Below are 21,767 nucleotides of genomic sequence, written 5' to 3'. Positions count from 1 at the left end.
GGTGGGCAGGTTTTAAGAAAAGCCTGTTTTGGAAGGAAAGCCAACCTTGTAAGCATTTACTCTGAATGCTCTCAACATCAAAACTAACTATAAAGTTAAAGTTAAGCTTAGTTTTAGCTTACCGGTAGTCGGTACTCACACCACAAAGTGTAAGATTTGGCACCAGACAGTAGTCAACCGGTAGTCACACCACAAAGTGTCAGATTTAGCACCAGACAGCCCCGCAACATAGAGAACTTATCACAAAAGGCAAGGTAAAGGATTCAAATGTGAAAGAAAAAAAAAACTAAGAGCCCTAGAATGTAAAATATTGCAGATTGTCCTGCAAAACAGCTTACACGGATGAAACTGTGCATCGCAATGTGAGCAAGCAATCTGCTGGATGTCTCAGATGTTTAAGTGAGGCCCAGACCTCCTTCAAACAGCACAAGCTCCACTCTGTGGGTGATAAACATCAGCTGAGTAGTGTGGGAATCAACTGGACGGGCCTCAACTCTGACCGGTGGCACTTTGGAAAAACCATTCAGTCAACCTCTCGAAATTGGACATCGATTCGTTTCCAGGTCAGAGAGCGTGTGTGTGTGTGTGTGTGTGTGTGTGTGTGGGGCTGCAAGCTCACCCTATCCCACAGGCATGCACTTCTCCACATGTGTCCCCTTTTTCTGGTTTCAGTAGCTAGGCGATGAATAAAACCTCTCTTAAAAAACAGTGGTTTCCATGAGCGTACTGTTGTAGTCTGTCAAACAAAGCACTCTTAAAAAGAGATTGTTTGTGTGTGTGTGAGAGAGAGTGTGAGTGTGTGTGTGTGTGTGTGTGTGTGTGTGTGGACCTTCACCCAATCGGACATACATATAATGGCCCAAGAGTGGCTTCGCTCCAGATTGGATACTACTGAGAGTTAACGATAAATCCTGTTTTGTTTTTGTCCCTGCCACTGCATGTGACCAAACCCTAGAAAGAAAGAAAGACCCCCAGCCCACCCCCTGCCATTCTGAACGAGGACTTATCGTGGTCCATTAATCAATCTCTTGAGGCATTAATTAGCATTAGCGTAGGATGCCCGATGTACATCTTTTTTTTTGTGTGGAGGGGATGCTGAGATTAAGTGTTCCTCTGCCAGCCTGGAGACAGAGCAGATGTTCCGAGATATAAACAGAGAGCTGGCCCGGGCTTTAAGGCTCGACGTGAGGGGCTCTGTCTAGACGCTGCTTACTGCAGACACACCCATTCCTCAGTGTCAAGTCTCACAGGGCTAAGCATGGAGGAGAGAGGAAATATCTTACACAGGTAAAGCAGAATATTTACACAAAATGGTAACAGGGAAATGGTTTCATGGACTCTTCATGGCTTTGTATAAACAGGAAGCTAGCAAGCTAGCTAGACAAATCCTGAGAGAGAGAGAGAGAGAGAGAGAGAGAGAGAGAGAGAGAGAGAGCGAGCGAGAGAGAGAGAGCGAGGGCAAGAAGGAGACTTGTATTAAAATACACCATTTGAAAACCACTGGAATCTCACTAAAAATAACCAGTCTATTTGGCCAAACCTGGCAGTGTGTCTGCAAACAGAGCTCTCTCTCCAATCCCTGTGCGATTCCTGTGGCCGATGATGAAAGATGAAGAACAGGAGGCCCTGTAATGACAGAGTCTGTCAAACAGAGTGGTGGAGGGAGGGGGTGGGGGGCTAGGGGGAGGCAAAGCAAGGCCCAGTACAGCCTACGATCCTGTTTTGTGCCATGTCTCAACCCAGCGGGCCGTGGCTTACCTTACCGCTAGCTCATACCCTAGCCCAAACTGGGGCTAAAAACAGGACACGATACGCACACTGGTGGCTGCTTGACCTCCTTCTCATCAGAGGACAGACCTCAGTATGACCAAGAAGGGGTTTGAGCTCCAGAGCTTTGACTTTCTAAGTACTCTATTGCCCTGTTCATTCAAGGTCAAGCCCAGTCTGACAATAACGGCCACAGCAGCAGCAGCATCACACTGCCACGTAATATTTAGGTTTGCAGTAGGAAGCCTGCTCAGTAGGACAGGGAGTGGTACAAAAATGTCATTTTTCACAGGAAGGGGATGTCCTGGTGTGATCATAAGGACACACATAGCGGTAGGAAAATCCTTAATGGACCACATGCTAGCACTGGTGTTCTAAATCCCAGGAAGGAAATGGAGAGCAGAACATCCAGAGAGACCGGAGAGAGGCCCCGATAGAGAGGATAAAGAGCGCAGAAAAACACTGCATCCTGGGTATCTAGTTCACATGTCAATTAGCAGGTCTCAACCCCTTGGGGTCGTGTATGATGTCTGGATTACAATCCCAGTGGGCGTGCTCTATACATAGACTTCTGGATTACTCGAGTACACTATATATATATATAGATTCAGGAACTTTATTTTGAAGGATTAACAGACAATCATCATGACCACTAGGGAAGTACCGGGGGCTCGTTTAGTGCTTTTTGGGAAAAGCTGAAAAACAGAGGAGGTGGCCCTGGGAGCCATTTAATACCCAAACATGATTATGTCAAATGTGATTAGATGCTGCTGGACTAATGGCTCCCTTAGTCAAGCATTCACATGGACTACAGACAGAACACACAGACAGACAGACAGACAGACAGACAGACAGACAGACAGACAGACAGACAGACAGACAGACAGACAGACAGACAGACAGACAGAGACAGACAGAGAGCAACCTACAACCAAACAGTGCTCATCAAATCACAAACCACCATTGTGGTTGTTAACCCATGCAAGCCCAACAAGATCTGCACAGTGCCATGCAGCGTGGTGCGCCTCTCAGCACGCTGCGTCTTTGACCACGGCCAACTGAGCTCTTAAGCCGAGTGCAGCAGCTGCCATTCACATCAGCCCTGCTAATCCTCTTTTATTCTCATGACGGGGAGTCCATGCAGAGAGAGGAGGGAAATAAAAGATAGAGAAAACATTTTGAAATAAAATAAAAAAACACCCAGACCCGGCCCGGCCCTTCTCCCTGCTGAGATCAGACTAGACGAAGAGCCGGAGGATGGGGGGTGGAGGGCGGGGGTTTCAACACACATTAAATCCAGAAATAAAGCCCACCCACTTCTCCATCCAGCTCACTGCACTTCCGTGGCAACAGATGGACTTGGAAACAGTGATGATGCTTTAGGCAATGTCAGAGAGACCCATCCTAGAAGTTTAACAGCTTGTCAGACAAAAGGCAATACGGTACGGTGGCCTCTCTGGGACATTTTGAATGTTTGTATCTGCAATTGCCTCACTTCGGCCTTTCATCAGAAGACTGGCATAACCAGGACATAAACAGGTTATGACAGACACAATATGCCACCATCAGTCCTCACTACAGTCGATATCTGATGAAATTACCATCTTATGACCAAAGTACCAGTATTTTTGGTTTTCAGACATCTGTGAGGCCTCACCAACAGTGTGTGTTACGTATTAGCCACGGCTGCATTAGCTTTGAGCTGTATGACACTTTCTGCTAATGACAACATGACCCTGCTAGATCACTGGACACTGACAAGTCCTGAAGATAGATTTGTAGTCCATGGTTATGTCAAGTCTTGTAAACGAGACTTCTGGTAGAGTTTGTTTCTTCCCACAAAGAAAAGGGCAAAAGGTCCAATCATAAGCTGCCATTCCAGGCAGGCAGGAGAGGCCACTCCTCATACACATGGCATGGTGCTCTGGCTCCATACTGGAAAGGGGGGGGGGCATGTGTTTACATGTGTTACAATGGAACTCTGTGCTCTACAGAAAGAAATGTTACGGTTTTGCCAACATGCCCCAGTGTTATCATAGCAGGTTAGTGAAGCATGCAGATCAAACAACCTAAACACCGGGCTTCTGCAAAAGGTCAAACTCTGGTAGACTATACATAGAGTCAAACTGTCCCTTTCACACAGTATAAACACTGACTCTCTTATGGAGCTCAACACGGCAACACACAGACATAGAGGGGGACATTGAAGCACAAGACTTTTGCGCCACCTACTGGACGCTGATGTTCGATGATTTGTGCAAAGTGAGGGGTGCCACTGGGGAACTTACTGGTGAAGAAAGAAAACAGAAAGAACAGGAACGAGAAAGGAGGAGAGAAGAGAGAGAGAGAAAGAGAGAGAGCAAGAGAGAAGAGATGGGGGGGAAGAGTCCAAAGGCACTGACCTGATGTGGAGCCAGGAGAGAGAAAGAGAAAGAAAGAAAGCAAGCAAGAAAGAAAGAAAGAGAAAGAGAGAGACAGAGAGAGAGAGAAAGAAAGAAGAGATAGGGGGGGAAGAGTCCAAAGGCACTGACCTGATGTGGAGCCAGGAGAGAGAAAGAGAAAGAAAGAAAGCAAGAAAGCAAGCAAGAAAGAAAGAAAGAGGGAGAGCGACAGAGAGAGAGAGCGACAGAGAAGAGATGGGGGGGAAGAGTCCAAAGGCACTGACCTGATGTGGAGCCAGGAGAGCATAGGGGTGGTGCCGCCACCAAACACCCAGACGGTGAAGAAGACGATGAGGAGGGTGGTGGTGAACATCATCTGCCGGGCATAGGTGGCCGTGTCCCGGATGGCCAGCGCAAAAGCCATGGCTCCTCGCAGACCTTGAGGCCGACACACACACACACACACACACACACACACACACACACACACACACACACACACACACACACACACGGTCACACCACAGCAAATGCACAGGCAAAGGGACAAGTGTGCATGTGAGAGCGGTGACGTGGGCCTTACCAGCGAACATCATCATGTGCTGAATGTTTCCTCTGATCTTGTGGCGGCGGCCCAAGTTGAGCAGGAAAGACAGCGGGTAGATGTTGCACGCCCGACCGATGAAGATGGCAAGCTGCCCGTAAGGAAGCAGTTCAGGAAGGAAACGGGCCTCCTGCCTCTCAGAATAACTTTGAGCCCACATGGGCATCTACTGCTACGCTAACCACTAGCCTTCCCTTTCAGATCCGCTACACCTCATCTGCTGAGGAACAAGTCCGCCTATTCGAACAGTTTAACTATTGTTCAATGCCTTATCCGTGATGTTAAAAAAGAATCATTCAATTCACAGTTAGTGTGTGTCGAACATACTTTAGTCTGAAAAGTAGAACTGATGCATCTACAGACCCAGTGTGTGAGAGATGAACAAACCAGACCAAACCCCCCCCCCCCCCCCCCCCCCCCCATACACACACACACACACACACGACCAAATCTAAGATGATGCCCTGATGTGCAGACTAAGCTTCCACATACCTTCGGTCAACTCTACTGTAATCCATACTGCACCTATCTCTGACAATAACAACTGTAATGATGGCCAGTGACCCGTAGACATAGGATGGGAAGGATACAAAAGCCCCTAGGATGAAGATGGGGCTGAAGACGTGGTTCTGGAAGGTGAACAGAGCCAGACCCATATAGGAGAAAATAAAGTTCTCTGCCAAGAAGTGCAGAACCTCGAAAAGCTGAGAGAGAGAGAGAGGGAACACAAACACAACCACTATCAGAAAAGTACTGCATGAGACAAATAAGCCCATATACTGTACATTGAATGGTTATTATAATTTGTATTCAAAGTTTCTGAAAAACAAAAAGAGGGATAGAAAGTTGTCTTTAGGAAATTCTGGAACCTCTCCAGGTCTTGAGATGAAACATTCTATCGGCACAAAGGACTTCCCTCTATGCGGTAAAGAGACAGTAGCTCACAGAACACAAAGAAAATGGACTTAACTACTCAATATCCCCCACTCCAGCCCCTCCCCCAAACCTTCTCTCCCAGCCTCTCATCCAAATTAATCTCCTCAGCAATTCCATCAGTAGCGGGGAGCGCGGCTTTGATAATTGGAGTCTCAGTTTCTCCTCACACACACAGGCTCAATCCCAGGGTGTCATAATTACACGTCCGTGCCAATCTGCCTCACGCTGGCACGCTGGCAAACGGCAGAGACGCTGGCTCAGAACCACCGCTGCAGGGGTGCGGGCAGTGCCTTTAAACCGCAGGACGCTGACGGACTACCCCCCGTGGTGACTGGTTCTGAGAAGCGAAACTTTCAACTCCCACGACACCACCAGCCCCAAGAATAAAGAACTGAGGAGCTAAATATCTTAAAAAGTTCCCCTACACAGTTTGAAACTTATTAGCCTAAAAGAGCTGATGCCTGCCTTCACTTGGTATTTATTATCAACTTTGCCAGCAAAGCAAGTATGTCTGCAATGTCCTAGTCAATACTTGCTTCAGCATACACACACATGTAGTCATGGCAGTAGTTAGTGGTGTGGACTTAATGCTGTTTTTCACTAACCAGCAGGGGTGAACAGCTCCGTCTGCAAAACAACAAACAGTCCTCTTTCTCATAGTCAGAGTGCGACCTCTAGAACTCCATTCAATTCAATACTTTTTTGGCATGACCATTCAAAGGGAAAAAGTGTTGCCAAAGCATAGAACAAAAAAAATGTAACATAAAGAATTACAAAACGTGTGTGGTTAAAAGAGCTGCACACACACACAGGATTCCATGTGCTCTGGCTCCCCCTGGCGGTGGCCTGTAGAGAGTGAGGTGTCCTCACTTAGCCCTGATTAGGGTCACTGCGGGATGATTACGAAGCCATCTGTCACAGGTCCTGACCAGCAGACCGGACAGTGAGTAGGAGGAGAGGGCATTAGCAGGGCAGAGGGAGGGTGGGGGGCGCTAAGCCGTGTGTTTGTTACCTGTTTGGTGGACGCTAAGCCGTGTGTTTGTTACCTGTTTGGTGGACGCTAAGCCGTGTGTGTGTTACCTGTTTGGTGCGTTTGGTGGACGCTAAGCTGTGTTTGTGTTACCTGTTTGGTGCGTTTGGTGGCCGCTAAGCCGTGTGTTTGTTACCTGTTTGTTGTGTTTGGTGGCCGCTAAGCCGTGTGTTTGTTACCTGTTTGGTGGACGCTAAGCCGTGTGTGTGTTACCTGTTTGGTGCGTTTGGTAGACGTTAAGCTGTGTTTGTGTTACCTGTTTGGTGCGTTTGGTGGACGTTAAGCTGTGTGATTGTTACCTGTTTGTTACCTGTTTGGTGGACGCTAAGCCGTGTGTGTGTTACCTGTTTGTTGCGTTTGGTGGCCGCTAAGCCGTGTGTTTGTTACCTGTTTGGTGGACGTTAAGCTGTGTGTTTGTTACCTGTTTGTTGCGTTTGGTGGCCGCTAAGCTGTGTGTTTGTTACCTGTTTGTTGCGTTTGGTGGCCGCTAAGCTGTGTGTTTGTTACCTGTTTGTTGCGTTTGGTGGCCGCTAAGCTGTGTGTTTGTTACCTGTTTGGTGCGTTTGGTGGACTCCTCAGACAGGTTGTTGTGTGTGTAGTGGGCCTGGGTAATACCGCAGAAGAGCACCGCTACCACACCTACCACAGAGAGAACAGACAGGGAGGTTTGAAACCACACAGACACAAACATACATGTACACACCACAGCGACACAGACACAGACACAGACATGCATGTTCACATCACACAGACACACATGTACCCATCACACAGACACAGACACACATGTACACTCCAAACAGCCACACATGTACACACCACACAGACACACATGTACACATCCGTCAGGAGATTCACAATTCTTTAATTCCCCCAAATAACCCTAATAAAAGAAGGGTGTGCTAAATGGTTTTTAGAGTTTTTTTTTTTTTACAAATGTACTTAACAAGCATTCATTTCATAAGGCCAAGCTCAAATGAGGCGTCATAGAGCACAATTCAGCCAACATCACGCACACGCACACACACACACGCACACGCACACGCACACGCACACACGCACACAACTGGCACATGCACACACGCATACATGCACGAGCACACACACACACACAAATGCGCGCGCACACAGACACGCGCACCTGTGAATCCACAGGCCTCAGCCAGCAGGAAGGTGCTCCAGGACATGAGGAAGAAGAGAGCCGTCTCCAGCAGAGGGAAGCAGTGCAGCTTGGTGAACTTGGTGACGTGACATCAGGGATCAAGGTCAAAACACAGCGACACCACACAACACAACACACAGAGCACCACAACCACGGCCCACAGCACCTGAACACCTGCACCTGAGAGAGGCTTCTAGAATGATCCGCACAAAGCCTCATCAACCCAATAAACCTGGGATCAGAACATAATCCGGTGTCCAAAGCGCTCAAATATGGTGTCATTTTAGGTTTATGTCTAGAAAGCAGTCATATAGTTATATATATATATAAAATACAAATATTTCAGTAAACATCACTAAAGAATTGGTTCCCTAAAAGATGAATTCCTCTTCTCATGATTATTATCCGTTCTTTATTCCACAGGTGCTGAACAGATTGTGTTGTGTTGCAGTTCCTTCTTCTAAAGTACCAGCAATTTCTGTTTCAAATATGCCCATTGATTTATATTGACTACATGCTCCAAAACAAAATACGCATTGAGCTGGATCAGCTACACGCTGTAAATTTAAAATAGTTTTGTCTTCAACACCTGCAGTAAATGGTGTCAAAACCGGAACTCACTGTTCCTGTGCTCTTTACCGTGTCCTCGATTTCAATCAAGCACTAGAAATCAATTCATGAGTGTTTTTTTCACTCAATGGTGCACTCGCACTTGGAAAATCATGCGAGTAATGTAGTTAGCGCTTATTCAAGCTCGATCAAATGCTCCGCAACCACATTTAGAGAGAAATAAATAGCATAGCAGCCCTATTTAGCAACAAGCTGAAAAAAAATAAGTCCCTGCCCTCCGCAGATGACGTAACTGCATGCTGAGCAGCTCCACGGCTGGGTGATCTGTCTGTCTGGGCGGCCCGGTACCAAGACCAAGTAAGATGGCACGCTGCAGGCTGTCTGTCTTATGCCTCACAGACACACTTCCCTATTTAGGTAGACATACTTAGAACTGAAACTGAAAATGTGGATCATCACTGTGGCATAGACTTCCCCATGACTACAGGGTGCCACACCTAGAGTCTAATTTCCTCAGGAAGAGTGCTGTAGTTGTGCCCTTTACATTTCAGTGGTGAACCCTCCCGAATAATAACTCCACCAAATCAGACATGAAGGTGAAACTATTAAATTATTTCTGAAATGCATTGCACTTCAATTTTCTGCATCAATAATTCTGAGCAGTCAATGTAGCTCAACGGGTAAGGTTTTACAGAGATAGCTGGTACTTTTGAAGAAGGAACTGCAACACAGCAAAATCGATTCAGCAGCCGTGGAATAAAGAGCGGATTAAAATCATGAGAGCAACTCTTAGTTATCATATCACATAATAAACATATATGGTATTTCTTCCACTACGTTTCTCTCTTTCACTCATCTCAAATGACAGCGGCTTTAAAGAGTCTCCAACTCCGATCAACAGGAAACTGGAAGGATATGAGTGCTGTTCCCACTCCGGTCACGGCGCCCATGGCAAAGGAACCGCTGAAGATTCCCAGGAAAACGCCGACAGACTTAAAGAAAGCCGCTGCATCAAAGGTGTGTGTGTTGGCACCACTCGGCTGGTAGGCCACAATAGATCTGAAACATAAAAGTAGGCTTTGTACTCCACCCTATAAAAACATTTATACAAATTATACAACAATTATAAGGAGTGTGCAGTTATATTGATCTTGCTATCATTGCACCACTGTCACATTGTGAGCTAACGGAATTCTAGGATTCAAGATTGCTGCAGAACAGCAGTGGTGCAGGAGGAGCATGAACAGGGATTGTCAAGCAGGAACTGTCCAGCAGGGGGCGCCTGAACTTTATGAGCAGGTGCAGACTGGCTGGACTGAGAGCCCAGCTGTGGTTGCAGGTCCTTCCACTCCACTGCCCTCGCACCACAGCATGGAATTTACCCAAGCTGGGCCAGGGGAGCCAAGGGCTGAGAGCTGAGAGCTGGCCTGGCACCCAGTAGAGAGGCTCCAGGTGGTGAGCAGAGGCACGTGGCTCCCTGAGCCGTGGGGTTGGGGGGAGACAGGACAGAGAGACAGACAGACAGACAGACAGAGAAAGAAAGAGAGAAAGAGAGAGAAAGACAGACACAGAGAGCGAAAGAGAGAGAGAGAGAGACGAAGAAACGGAGAAGAGGGACACAGGCAGAGAGAGTGAAAGGGAATGAGGGAGAAGAGGGGGGAGAGAGACAAGCAGAGAAGAGGGGAGAGAAAGAGACAGAACGGAGAGAAATGGAGACAAGGGAAGTGTGAGACAGGGTTTCAGAAGGGGAGGGGAGCAGAGAGGTGATGAGACGGAGAGAGAGAGAGGGGAAAGGAGGCGGGAGAGAACTCACGAGGAAAGGACGATGGCCACCGCATCGTTCATGACGCTCTCACCAAACAGCAGGGCGTACAGGTCCGCATCAGCGTGCAACTCATTAAAGATGGCCAGCACCGTGACTGAAAACACACACACACACACACACACGAGTGACTCATGACATCTCATATTAACCAAATCTGTTTGTTTAAGCCTACAATATAATACATCTTCACAAACTAGATTTATAGTTACAGTATGCTCAGGAGTATTAGCATCATGAGGCATATGTCATTGAGTATTCTCAGGAGTATTAGCATTAAACAAACAGTACATGTCATTGAGTATGCTCAAAAGTACTAGCATCATAAGGTTTATGCCATTGAGTATGCTCAAGAGGACTAGCATCATACAGTATATGCCATTGAGTACGCTCAAGAGTACTAGCATGATACAGTATATGTCATTGAGTATGCTCAAGAGTACTAGCATCATACATGCCACAGTGTGTGCTCAGTAGTACCTGGGTCAGTGGCGGAGATGACTGCTCCAAAGAACAGGCAGTCCGTGTAATAGAACTTATCAGTCAGCTGCCCTATTGCCTGCATCAGCTTCACCACGCCGTACATCAGGTTCCTGTTGGGGTCAAGGGTCCAGGGGGGGGTGTCAGGGGGGGGGTATTAATGGAGATGCTTAACTAAAACAATAGTAAAAAAACAGCTAATAGATATGTACAGCGGGTGAAATTAGTATTGAACACGTCGCCATTTTTCTCAGTTAATATATTTCCAAAGGTGCTATTGACATGAAATTGTCACCACATGTTGGTAACAACCCAAGTAATCCATACATACAAAGAAAGAAAACAAATACATTCAGAAATTATGTAATGTGTATTAATGTGAAATAACACAGGAAAAAAAAGTATTGAACACATGAAGAAAGGGAGGTGCAAAAAGGCATGGAAAACCAAAAAAAAACTGCTTGAATCTTTCAGTAATTAGAAGGCAATCCGGCCCCTAGTCAGTGCAAATTAATATCCCAACTGATGGCCTATAAAAAGGTGTCTCATTACCAAGGAGTCACACAAGAAGCAACTCATGATTGGTAAAAGCAAAGAGCTCTCTCAAGACCTTTGCAACCTTATTGTTGCAAAACATACTGATGGCATTGGTTACAGATGCATTTCTAAATTTCTGAATATTCCAGTGAGCCCTGTTGGGGCCATAATCCGGAAGTGGAAAGAACATCATTTCACCATAAACTGGCCACGACCAGGTGCTCCTCGCAAGATTTCTGACAGAGGAGTGAAAAGAATTATCAGAAGAGTTGTCAAAGAGCTGTTAGATTTAGTTTAAATACATGGTTTTTAGTCATATGCAATCACAGCAAGGTCCATTCTGTCAATATGCATCTAAGGCCTCACAGACGGGCATCAGGCCTGTTCCCCAACCATTTGGACCCTGAGACATCAAATAGCTATTGTCCAGGGTCAGGAAGGAAAGACAGCAGGAGATCAATGGTTGCCAGGACCCCAGACAGACATTTAATTAACTTAGACTTAATTGGGTAAGACCAAATAAGGTAACTTCCTACTTTCATTTATGGACACACCTTTATTGTTTGCATGTTAATTATGTACTATAAGGGCCACCCTCCGTAATGTCATTGAAAGAATTCTATCGTTTACCGCGACTTGCGAGTTGATTGTGTGATGCGTTGGAATAAAGTATTATAAGCTATACATCTTTCCCGAGTTTCCTGACTCTCTGCAACCGAACCTTGGATTAAGGATAACAGAACCAGCTTACTTCTTCAATTGGTGTTGATCCACCCAGTTTCACGATAAAGGAAGAAATTACCAGGAGAGAAGCTTCTCAATTCAAACGGTGAGTGCATCTCTTATTTATCGCTGAAAAAAAGAACAGAAGAGTACTGTATAACCCAGGACCGTTTTGCAGGAAACCAGGACTCGTAAGAGGGCCCACTTTATGATCGTGTTATTCCGAGGCAGATCATTTGGTGCGTAATGTTACCATTTTGGTGAACATTTTTATATTGACGGACTGAGATTCCGTGTCGGATTTATATTGTGGAACTATTAAGAGGGCCTACGAGTGATTCTTTGATTCCCGAGACGATCACTTGTAAGTGATGTTACAGCTATTTCATAATTGTAGACATCTTTTATATTGACGGATTGAGATTCCGTTGCGGGTTTATATTGTGGAACTATTAAGAGGGCCTACGAGTGATTCTTTGATTCCCGAGACGATCACTTGTAAGTGATGTTACAGTTATTTCATAATTGTAGACATCTTGTATTAACGGACGTCGTTTCCGTGTTGTAGTGTATGTGTTTGAGATACCTGAATTTACTCTGTTTATACGGATACATTTGATACCTCTCCCGGGAAAACCATACAAGTTCTCGAACTAATATTGAACTAACGTTTGATTCATTATTTGGGAATAAGGCCCAGGCGCAGATATTTCCAGCAGGCCTACTGAAGTTAACGCTAAGTAGACTGCAGTTGTCGGTATTTGCGTAGCGTGGCATTTTTGGATTGATAAACTTTCGTTTTGACTAATTTAAGTGGGAGGTTCAAAATTACATTGTTTGTTATAGCTATAGCTTCCGGGTTGTGAAAGAAACAAAATGACTGTAAAGAATACAAAGACCAAACTAATTCCCACTTCTAAGAAAGGTGGGCGGGCTGTACCTGAGATCGATTCTGAAACCATAACCACCTCAGTGAAAGGTTTCCTGAATAATCATTTGAAGGTAGATAACGTTCAAAGGAAACTAGAGACAAAATATGAGATTGTGACTGACAATGATAATTTGTGGCCTATGGATGACGTGAAACGTGCGTGGGGAAAGATGCAACGTTTGTCTGATAAGGATAAAATACCATACGCGTTGGTGATCCTGAGTCAAGTTACGCGTAAGAATAAGGCCATTCAAAAGGTCGAATTTGAAACAAATTGTCGTGAGGAAAATGAGAAATTTGAGAAAGCGTTGTCCCAGTTAAAATATGAAAAGTCTGAACTGGATAGGCAACTACTTGTTGAAAAAAATAAGGTCCGAGCTTTGGCGGAGGACGTGAGATTAATGAAGGCGGAGAAAACGAAAATGGCGCAGGTTGCTGAGTTTGAGAAAGGCATACGTGTTTGTGATAAACTTACTGTAGGCCTACCTAGCGAGACCTTATACCCTTTTAATGAAATGAGGGAGGCGGCGCAGACAGAAATGCGACAGACCTTACAATCAGCTATAGGTCCCCATAGGGACGGTGATGTGAGTGAGGACAATGATGACGTGACGAGTTTGAACGGCCTAGCCAAATTGAGACCATTAACCACTAGGCATGCCGGGGAGGATCTAGTGTACAGCTATAAACCTGCTAAACCCCAGGACATCGACGCGTGGTCAAAAAATGTACTACATCCCCGTAAATCGGGGATGGAGGCGTGGTCCAAAATAAACAGGCTGCGCAACATATACCAACTACATCCGCTGGATGGCGTAGCCATGATATGTACTGTTCTGAACGTTTCCGAAGCAAACAAGCTTAGACGAGCTGTTGAAGGTGGTTTAGGAGAAAACCAACAGAAGGTAGATGATGGCTGGCAAGCTTTACGTGACTTTATTCAAACTTGCACCGATGCGAGTACTGATTGTCAAAGATAGCCGCCTGTAAACAGAAGGCTACTGAGACTGTGGATGATTTTGCCCAGAAATTCATTGAAACATTTTTAAGACATTCTGGTATAAGTGGTTTTACAGAGGAAAATATTGGTGCTAGCGATCATGGAGCTTTAAAGGCAAATATGTTGCAAGGCTTGAACCCAGAGTTGAAACAGGCTGTTAAGCTGACCACAATTACTTGGGAAGACACTGGTTTTACCTTTGACAGCCTAGTAAGCGCGGCAAGAAGGGCAGAACGTAGTGTTGAGCACAAAATCAGATATGTCAGCACTTGGGATTCAGATTCAGATTCAGAACCAGAACACATGCTGAGGCACATACATGCTAGATCACATGATACATGCCGGAAATGCGGTAAACATGGCCACTGGGAAAAACAATGCAGGTCTCAGAGCAGAAGCCACCATGCTACTCATTCCTACCACCATAAAGAGGATGACAAGGAGAGTGATGATGATAACTTATTCACCAAGTTTGCAAAATTGACTGACTATCAGAGACAGGCCATAATGTCTGCGGTTAATTGAATCTCTGGAAATATGACTATGGATAAACGCCAAGTCCTACTATGTTCATCATATCATTACTTTTAGCAATAATATGATGAGTGGATGGGAATTTAGATAATGACTTGATTATGGACACAACAATGAGTTACGGGTTGATGACAACAGTCAGAACCCTAATGTTTTAATGTTCAATGTTATGTTTTTCATATGAATGAGATACCACATTCTTGGGATTTTGTGATACTGCCGCTTGTTTTCTGATTATGTGTTTCAGTAACAACATTTGGCCCATGACCAATGACCCCGGAACGGCTATTTTCGACGACAACAGCCAACAACATGAGAGCGACGTCTTCAATGTGCATCCAGTGGATGGCGACCATGCCTCACCCCAGTCGCATCTGCCTTATACGACATCCTCCATGACGCACCTAAGGACAACACATTTCTTCCCACCAAGAACATTTCCATGTACTTGCAGGACATATACACGAATGGATGGACAGATCCATGGGGAGACTACTCCGGGAATACTCAGATAATGATATCACATTCCAAGCATGTATGCAACTGTCAGTTTTTAAATGTGTCCCATCGATACTACAAGAGTCACATGTTCAATCGCATATGAATAACAAGGATGGTACCTAGTTACCACTTGCAGCTTGCCGTGGGGTAAGGATTGCTACATAATGGTAGAATCGTGAGAGAATTTTCCTAATGAAGGTTTTTCGCTCTCACCTGTGAGATAAGGCACTTGGTACCCATATTAGGAAAAAACAAACAACATGGATACCACTACACTAATGATTAGCCACTACACTATGGAGATATATGTGTTTGTTTACATTTTTCTTTGTTATTTGTTTATCACCTTTTATTGTGATCATGATGTAAGAATATTTGATGATCAAAGGGTGGGGTTGTTAGATTTAGTTTAAATACATGGTTTTTAGTCATATGCAAATCACAGCAAGGTCCATTCTGTCAATATGCATCTAAGGCCTCACAGACGGGCATCAGGCCTGTTCCCCAACCATTTGGACCCTGAGACATCAAATAGCTATTGTCCAGGGTCAGGAAGGAAAGACAGCAGGAGATCAATGGTTGCCAGGACCCCAGACAGACATTTAATTAACTTAGACTTAATTGGGTAAGACCAAATAAGGTAACTTCCTACTTTCATTTATGGACACACCTTTATTGTTTGCATGTTAATTATGTACTATAAGGGCCACAACCCTCCGTAATGTCATTGAAAGAATTCTATCGTTTACCGCGACTTGCGAGTTGATTGTGTGATGCGTTGGAATAAAGTATTATAAGCTATACATCTTTCCCGAGTTTCCTGACTCTCTGCAACCGAACCTTGGATTAAGGATAACAGAACCAGCTTACTTCTTCAGAGCCAAGGACCACTCGTGGAGAGCTTCAGTAAGACCTGGTATTTGCAGGTACAGTTGTTTAAAAGAAAACAATAAGTAATGCACTCAACCCCCATGGCCTGTATGCACGCTCACCACATAAGACTCCATTGCTGAAGAAAAAAATTGAACTCTTTGGATGACATAATGCACACCATGTTTGTAGGAGACATGGCACTGCACATCATCCCACCAGGGGCGGAGTGGGACACAAAAATCCACCGGGACTATTTTGACTGCACCGGCCCACCACCGGCCCACAACGTGCCCAAAACTGGCCCAACCCACCCCCTCCACCTCCCATTTATCAACTACACAAACAATTATTGTTAGATTTAGTGTTGATGTGTGGGTGACAGACATGTGTATTTGTATATGTACTATGGAAATACGGAACAAATCGCGTCCCGTATTGGTTCAAATGTTATGCTAATTCGCAACAATGTGTCCTGTCAACTCACTCACATCACTAGTTGACGGCTGGTTGAATAAATCCGTAATTCTTGTACATTTTGATCCACTCTCCTCCAGCATCCGCTTCTTTTTCAGTCTGGACTTTTCGGCCCCTCCTTTCTCCTTTCTCTTATGTCCCTCCATCAGGTACGCTTCACCTGCTCTCTCTCTCCCTGATAGCCGCTAATTTAACTCCCTACGTTCACCATTGTAAATTAATTTATGAACAAAAAAACTAATTAAATCGCTTGCCAATTTATATTTGTGGTCATGAAAGTAATGTAGCGTCTGAATAAAAAGAATTATATAAATATAGGAGGCTAAACAGAAATCAGCAGGCTGGATTCATGAGAGTGAGTTTAACACCCACCGTGAGTGAGATGAAGAGACAAAAAGTGCAATAAATATTGGTTGGACCACTCCACGTGTAACTCTCAGAGAACTTGGAGATTTTAACGCTACCAAGATTTGACAGACACGACAACTCAATGGGCCGCTCATACACTTGACACGGCTGCGAAGGCCGGCCTGCAGGATGATTGATGTGAGTTCATTAGCCGACCGGCCCACCGGGAAAAGTCCCGGTTCTCCCGATGGCCACTCCGCCCCTGATCCCAACAGTCAAGTTTGGAGGTGGAAACATCATGGTGTGGGACTGCTTTTCAGCATATGGTACTGGCAAATGTCACACAATTGAAGCAAGGATGAATGGAAAAATATATCAAGACATTCTTAATAAAAATCTGCTGCCATCTACCAGGATGATGAAGATGAAACGAGGGTGGACATTTCAGCAAGACAATGAACAGCCAAGGAAACTCTCAATTGGTTTCAGAGAAAGAAAATAAAGCTGCTAGAATGGCCAAGCCAATCACCTGACTTGAATCCAATTGAAAATCTATGGAAAGAACTGAAGATCAGAGTTCATAGAAGAGGCCCAGGGAACTTTCAAGAATTGAAGCCTTTTTGTGTCGAAGAATGGGCCAAACTCACATCTGAGCAATGCATACAAGTAGTTTCTCCATACAGGAAGCGTCTTGAAGCTGTCAAAGGCTTATGTACAAAGTATTCAATAAATATCAGTAAGCGTGTTCAATACTTTTTTCCTGTGTCATTTCATATTATTAGACATAACTTAATTTCTGAACTAATTTGTTTTGGTTTCTTTCTAACTTTGGATTACCTGGGTTGTTACCAACATCTGGTGAAAATGTCATGTCAATACCACCTTTGGAAATATATTTACTGAGAAAAATGGTGAAGTGTTCAATACTTATTTTACCCGCTGTATATAGTCATTATTCTACCAATAAAATGAATATTACACAATTATCCCCAATGCATGACATCTGAGGAATATTTGCCTCACTGCAATTTTAATGTAACTGCAACTGCAGTAGGGTTTGTTTGATGTGGGCATGTCAAACACAATGTTAAGATATACAGAACTTGAGAAATACTGAACTCACCCAATGACGAAGCATGAGATCGCTGTTCCAAGAAATGCGTAAGTTATGATCGAGCCCAAATTTCTGAAGAAATGTCTCTGTAAAGACAAACACACACACACACACACACACAGGTCACAGTCAGTATCGTCACTATTATTTCAACAGCCAGTTTTTACTATTGGGGTTACAAACCATCTTAGACTAAAGACAAGGTGTGGAGGAAACATTAAAGTGGCTTTATGCAGTAATTGAACATCAGGGTTAGGGTAAGGATAAGCAGTTTTACCTTAAAATAACAGCAAAAAAAAAATTGGGGCGCTACAATGACTTTTAAAATGGAGAATCGCTTTTGTGCCATTACCATACCAGGGTCCTTATGCATATTACTGGGTTATACAGGTTTGCCTGAAGCCGCCCGGTTTTACTGTCTGCCAACCTAATAAGTAGCATTTTTGCCATCTTGCTTCGTCTTGTGTTGCACTTGCTTGATGTTTGACTGTGTTAGGACAGTTGTTGACTAACTAGTTTGTCATAGTGTCAAAGGAAGCACATTTCAAGACGTTTAGCTAGTTTTAGCCGCTAGCATCTCGTTAGTGATTAGCAATTGTTCCGTTATGCTGTTTTAAGATTCAGGTCATGTTGTGTTTGGGTTTGCAGGAACTTATTTTGAGAGTTGAGTGTCTACCTTAACAACATAATCATTCAAATCTAGTAAATAAATGTATTACATTTAATCAATACGAGGCACTCAAAGCAGCAATAACACTCAAGATATGACCATTTTAATTTGAGCATAAATTAATGCAGGGTCTCCCAAACACAGAGTATACACTTCCCTCAGTGCATCACTCTCCCAAGATGCCTAAATCACAACGTCAACCCTCCCCTGCCTTCCTTCTCCTCCTCTTCCTCCATCAGGGAATGGTTGCCTAGATACCGTTAGCATTAGCACCAGGCAAAACAGCTGAGTCATGACATCACAGCAGTGACGGGATCACACACACACACACACACACACACACACACACACACGAATAACCTCAGCTGGAGGTGCTCGGAGACCTTAGGGGTGCCAACCATTCAGTTGTACTGTACACATTAAAAAGGCAGGGGACATTTTTCATCCCGTCCCACCCCCCACACCCCCAAGTGAGGGAGAAATAAAAGCCAGCTGTCTGACGCTGGGGAGTGCCATAGGGTGCCATAGGGTGAGATCTTAGAGGACAGGAGCAGTCGACAGTCAACAACAGACTAATTCCAGAAAAGCCTCAGGGCCAGACAAGCTACATTAGGAGCTGGTCTGACATCAAGAAATCACAAGCTGATGCCAAGCAGTTGCAAATAGTCTCTGTCTGTCTGTCTCTCCCTGTATTTTCCGGGTTTATTTTGAGTGCGTTATGTTCGCTCAACATACGTACAGCTGCTGGATGTAGGCTAACAGCTGCCTCTGTGTCAACAGGAGAGTGCAGCTGAAGAAGAAGACGAAGAAGAAGGAACATCTGAGGTGAATTAAACCTCCTTCTCCGTCACCCCCCTATCGGAACAGTCAGTGAGGCAGGGTTGGGGGGAGGGAGGAAAGAAAGAAAGGTAAATTGTTGCTTTTTTTTAAACAGAGGCTGTAGTCTGAGCAGAGAGGGAAAGTACTTGTATCTTTTTGGTCTGGTTGCGCTCCTGGTTTTATAAAAGGACCCTCTGCTCTGTCAGGAACTTGCACAATCTTCACGGAAATATCCGGAATGCATCCGGAAGTAAATCACTCTGCTTAAACAACTCAAACTCATAGAAGTTCAAACTGCTGGACAGATGTCAATACACAGACACAGATAGGCTGGAGGAGACACTGATGTGTTTGGCAACAGTGTTTGCCCTGCTCATTTTGTGGTCTTCTACCGTTTTCTGCTGACCAAAGGAGAACTCTTCCTCAAATGAAACGCTTCAGTGGCATTGAATGCGCACCCTTCCCCCTTGCCTTCCCCCAGCTTTCCTGAGTGCCCTATTATGACATCATAAAGAAGCTTGGGCAAGGCTGTAAGCCATTGGCTAAGAGGTCACGAGAAGTAATAATACCTCTCATTCACTCGCTGAGCCCCTCCTGAATAAAGATGCAAAGTACATACATTACATCTAGCACATGGTATTCACTGCGCGCCTTTAAGCTCATTCAAACAGTGCTTGATTTGGCTAATATTCTTTTTTTCGACCAAAACCTCATCTGTTAATGATACTGCGCAACAAGTTCACAAACATAATGAGACCTACAATGCAAAGTTCAGTCATCATACCAGTAACTTCACTACACTGAAGTGAAGGTTAGCATACCATGGCAACCCAAGGCAGGAAGTAAAAGACATGTGATGAAAACTTCCTCTCTTGAGGACAGCCTGCTCAAACATTGGGCAGTATACGTAGCATGCGCAACCAATCAGATTAGCCTGCTAAATATGAAATCGATCACACAGAGCACATACCATGGACATGAATGGATTAAAGCTGCCAGTGTCAATTACTATTTACATAAGTATGTTTGTTAAGAAGTAAAGGGGAAATCACTCATTGCTCAAGAATATAAAATGGCTGTAGCCTTAAGCAGTGAAGCAAATCTTATCAAATAAATCAAGGAATGCAAATGTGTCACGACACCAGTCATAGCAAGTCCAAAGATGTATGGCACCACGTACCTTCTTAAGGCTATAACCAGCATGGAAAATGATTGGAGGCAGAAGAATGTTGAAGAATACTTCCGGGTCAAAGGTTACCTGCAACAGGAAGCATTCATGTCACACTTGTGGCTAACTTAAACGCTACGCAAAGATGTCAAAGGTGAAACAACATCAATATTAATCATTCATCATGAGTGTATGTCAGTGCTTGTAAATACAATGGTGTTGGCCGCAAGTTAAGTCCACGTTAATGTTAGCTTTTGTATATGAGCAGACGGGGCTCATTCTATCAAACTCGCGCTTGCCTCACGGGTGTAATTGATTGATTCACATCAATATGAACTCAATTAATGATATCACCATGACTCACAAGTGGTGGAAAATTAATATGAAAGTATTTGTTCAGTGAATTAGCGCGTTCTCTCCAAACAATCGCGGGTGAGAATGGGATATTCTCTCCATAAATTTGCGTTTATTTGAGCGTCCTTATAAGTGTTTAAAGAGGTTTTGTAAAGAAGTTCATGTCTTCTGACCTCTTCTGTTATGTTTGTTCATAATCCACAAGAAAAGGCTTGTGAGACGGTCTGCAGGCTATTCATGATTAAAACAAATTCTGGGTCTAAAAATGACTGTAGTATGCTATGAAACCGGAAACGTGGGCTTCCGGTTTGGCAAATGAGTGGATAGACGTAAAATCAGGAGCTCCCGGCAGATGAAGTCTTAAACATAGAAAAGCCAATATTCAAATGCGCAAACAGAGAGGGGATGACTACCACAAGGGAATCCACCAAAAATAAAACTGAAAAGAAGCAAAAAGAGCGAGAGAAAATGGGAGATAGAAAGGGAGATGATAAGTCTGAAGCTGCTTACGAAGACATGCTAGCTAACATGAAGGCTGGCTTTGACAACGTGTCTAGGCAGATTGGGTCCAATAGCGAGGAAAACCGCAAAGAAATTAAGGACATTCGAGAGAGTATTCAAAATTTGGGAAGTATGCCGAGTCAAGAACTAGCCACTTTTAAAGTGGAGATGAACAACAGATTCGAGGCCTTCGACAGGGGAATTGAAGCGCAGGGCAGAGATATCATGGACATTCAAGAGCGTGTCGTGGAGAACGAGGAATGGAACGCAGAGCTGAAGGGGATTCTCGCCTCTTCGCTCAAGCAGCAAAGGAGGCTATAGGAAAAAGTAACGGACTTAGAAGGGAGATCAAGAAGAAATAATATACGAGTTTGGGGAGTACCAGAGGGCACAGAGAAGGATTCGGTACCTGAGTTTATAGAGAAGTTGATACGCGAGAAACTTAAGTTCGGGGAAGATCCCGACCTA

The 21,767-nt window shown here is 44.5% G+C and overlaps 1 protein-coding gene across 3 annotated transcripts in view; it reads right to left on the bottom strand.

Moving 5' to 3' along the window:
• The window catches only part of slc9a7 (solute carrier family 9 member 7), a gene marked incomplete at both ends in the record, with an annotated part of 56,894 nt that overhangs the window by 25,481 nt on the left and 9,646 nt on the right, over positions 1-21,767 (bottom strand). For 2 of the 3 annotated variants that reach the window (XM_080832994.1, XM_080832996.1), the window contains 10 exons: positions 4,433-4,586; positions 4,732-4,843; positions 5,343-5,456; positions 7,269-7,357; positions 7,860-7,956; positions 9,350-9,509; positions 10,264-10,369; positions 10,753-10,865; positions 17,797-17,873; positions 20,457-20,534. In XM_080832994.1, the coding sequence (XP_080689120.1) occupies positions 4,433-4,586; positions 4,732-4,843; positions 5,343-5,456; positions 7,269-7,357; positions 7,860-7,956; positions 9,350-9,509; positions 10,264-10,369; positions 10,753-10,865; positions 17,797-17,873; positions 20,457-20,534 (1,100 nt within the window). Of the gene's footprint in view, positions 1-4,378; positions 4,587-4,731; positions 4,844-5,342; positions 5,457-7,268; positions 7,358-7,859; positions 7,957-9,349; positions 9,510-10,263; positions 10,370-10,752; positions 10,866-17,796; positions 17,874-20,456; positions 20,535-21,767 lie in introns of all 3 variants that reach the window. The other variant, XM_080832995.1, reaches the window with a different exon arrangement.

This window comes from Sprattus sprattus, assembly GCF_963457725.1.
Source record: "Sprattus sprattus genome assembly, chromosome: 2".
Lineage (NCBI taxonomy): Eukaryota > Metazoa > Chordata > Actinopteri > Clupeiformes > Clupeidae > Sprattus > Sprattus sprattus.
Note: the sequence above shows the minus strand (reverse complement) of the source record. Positions and strands in the feature narration are given on the sequence as shown.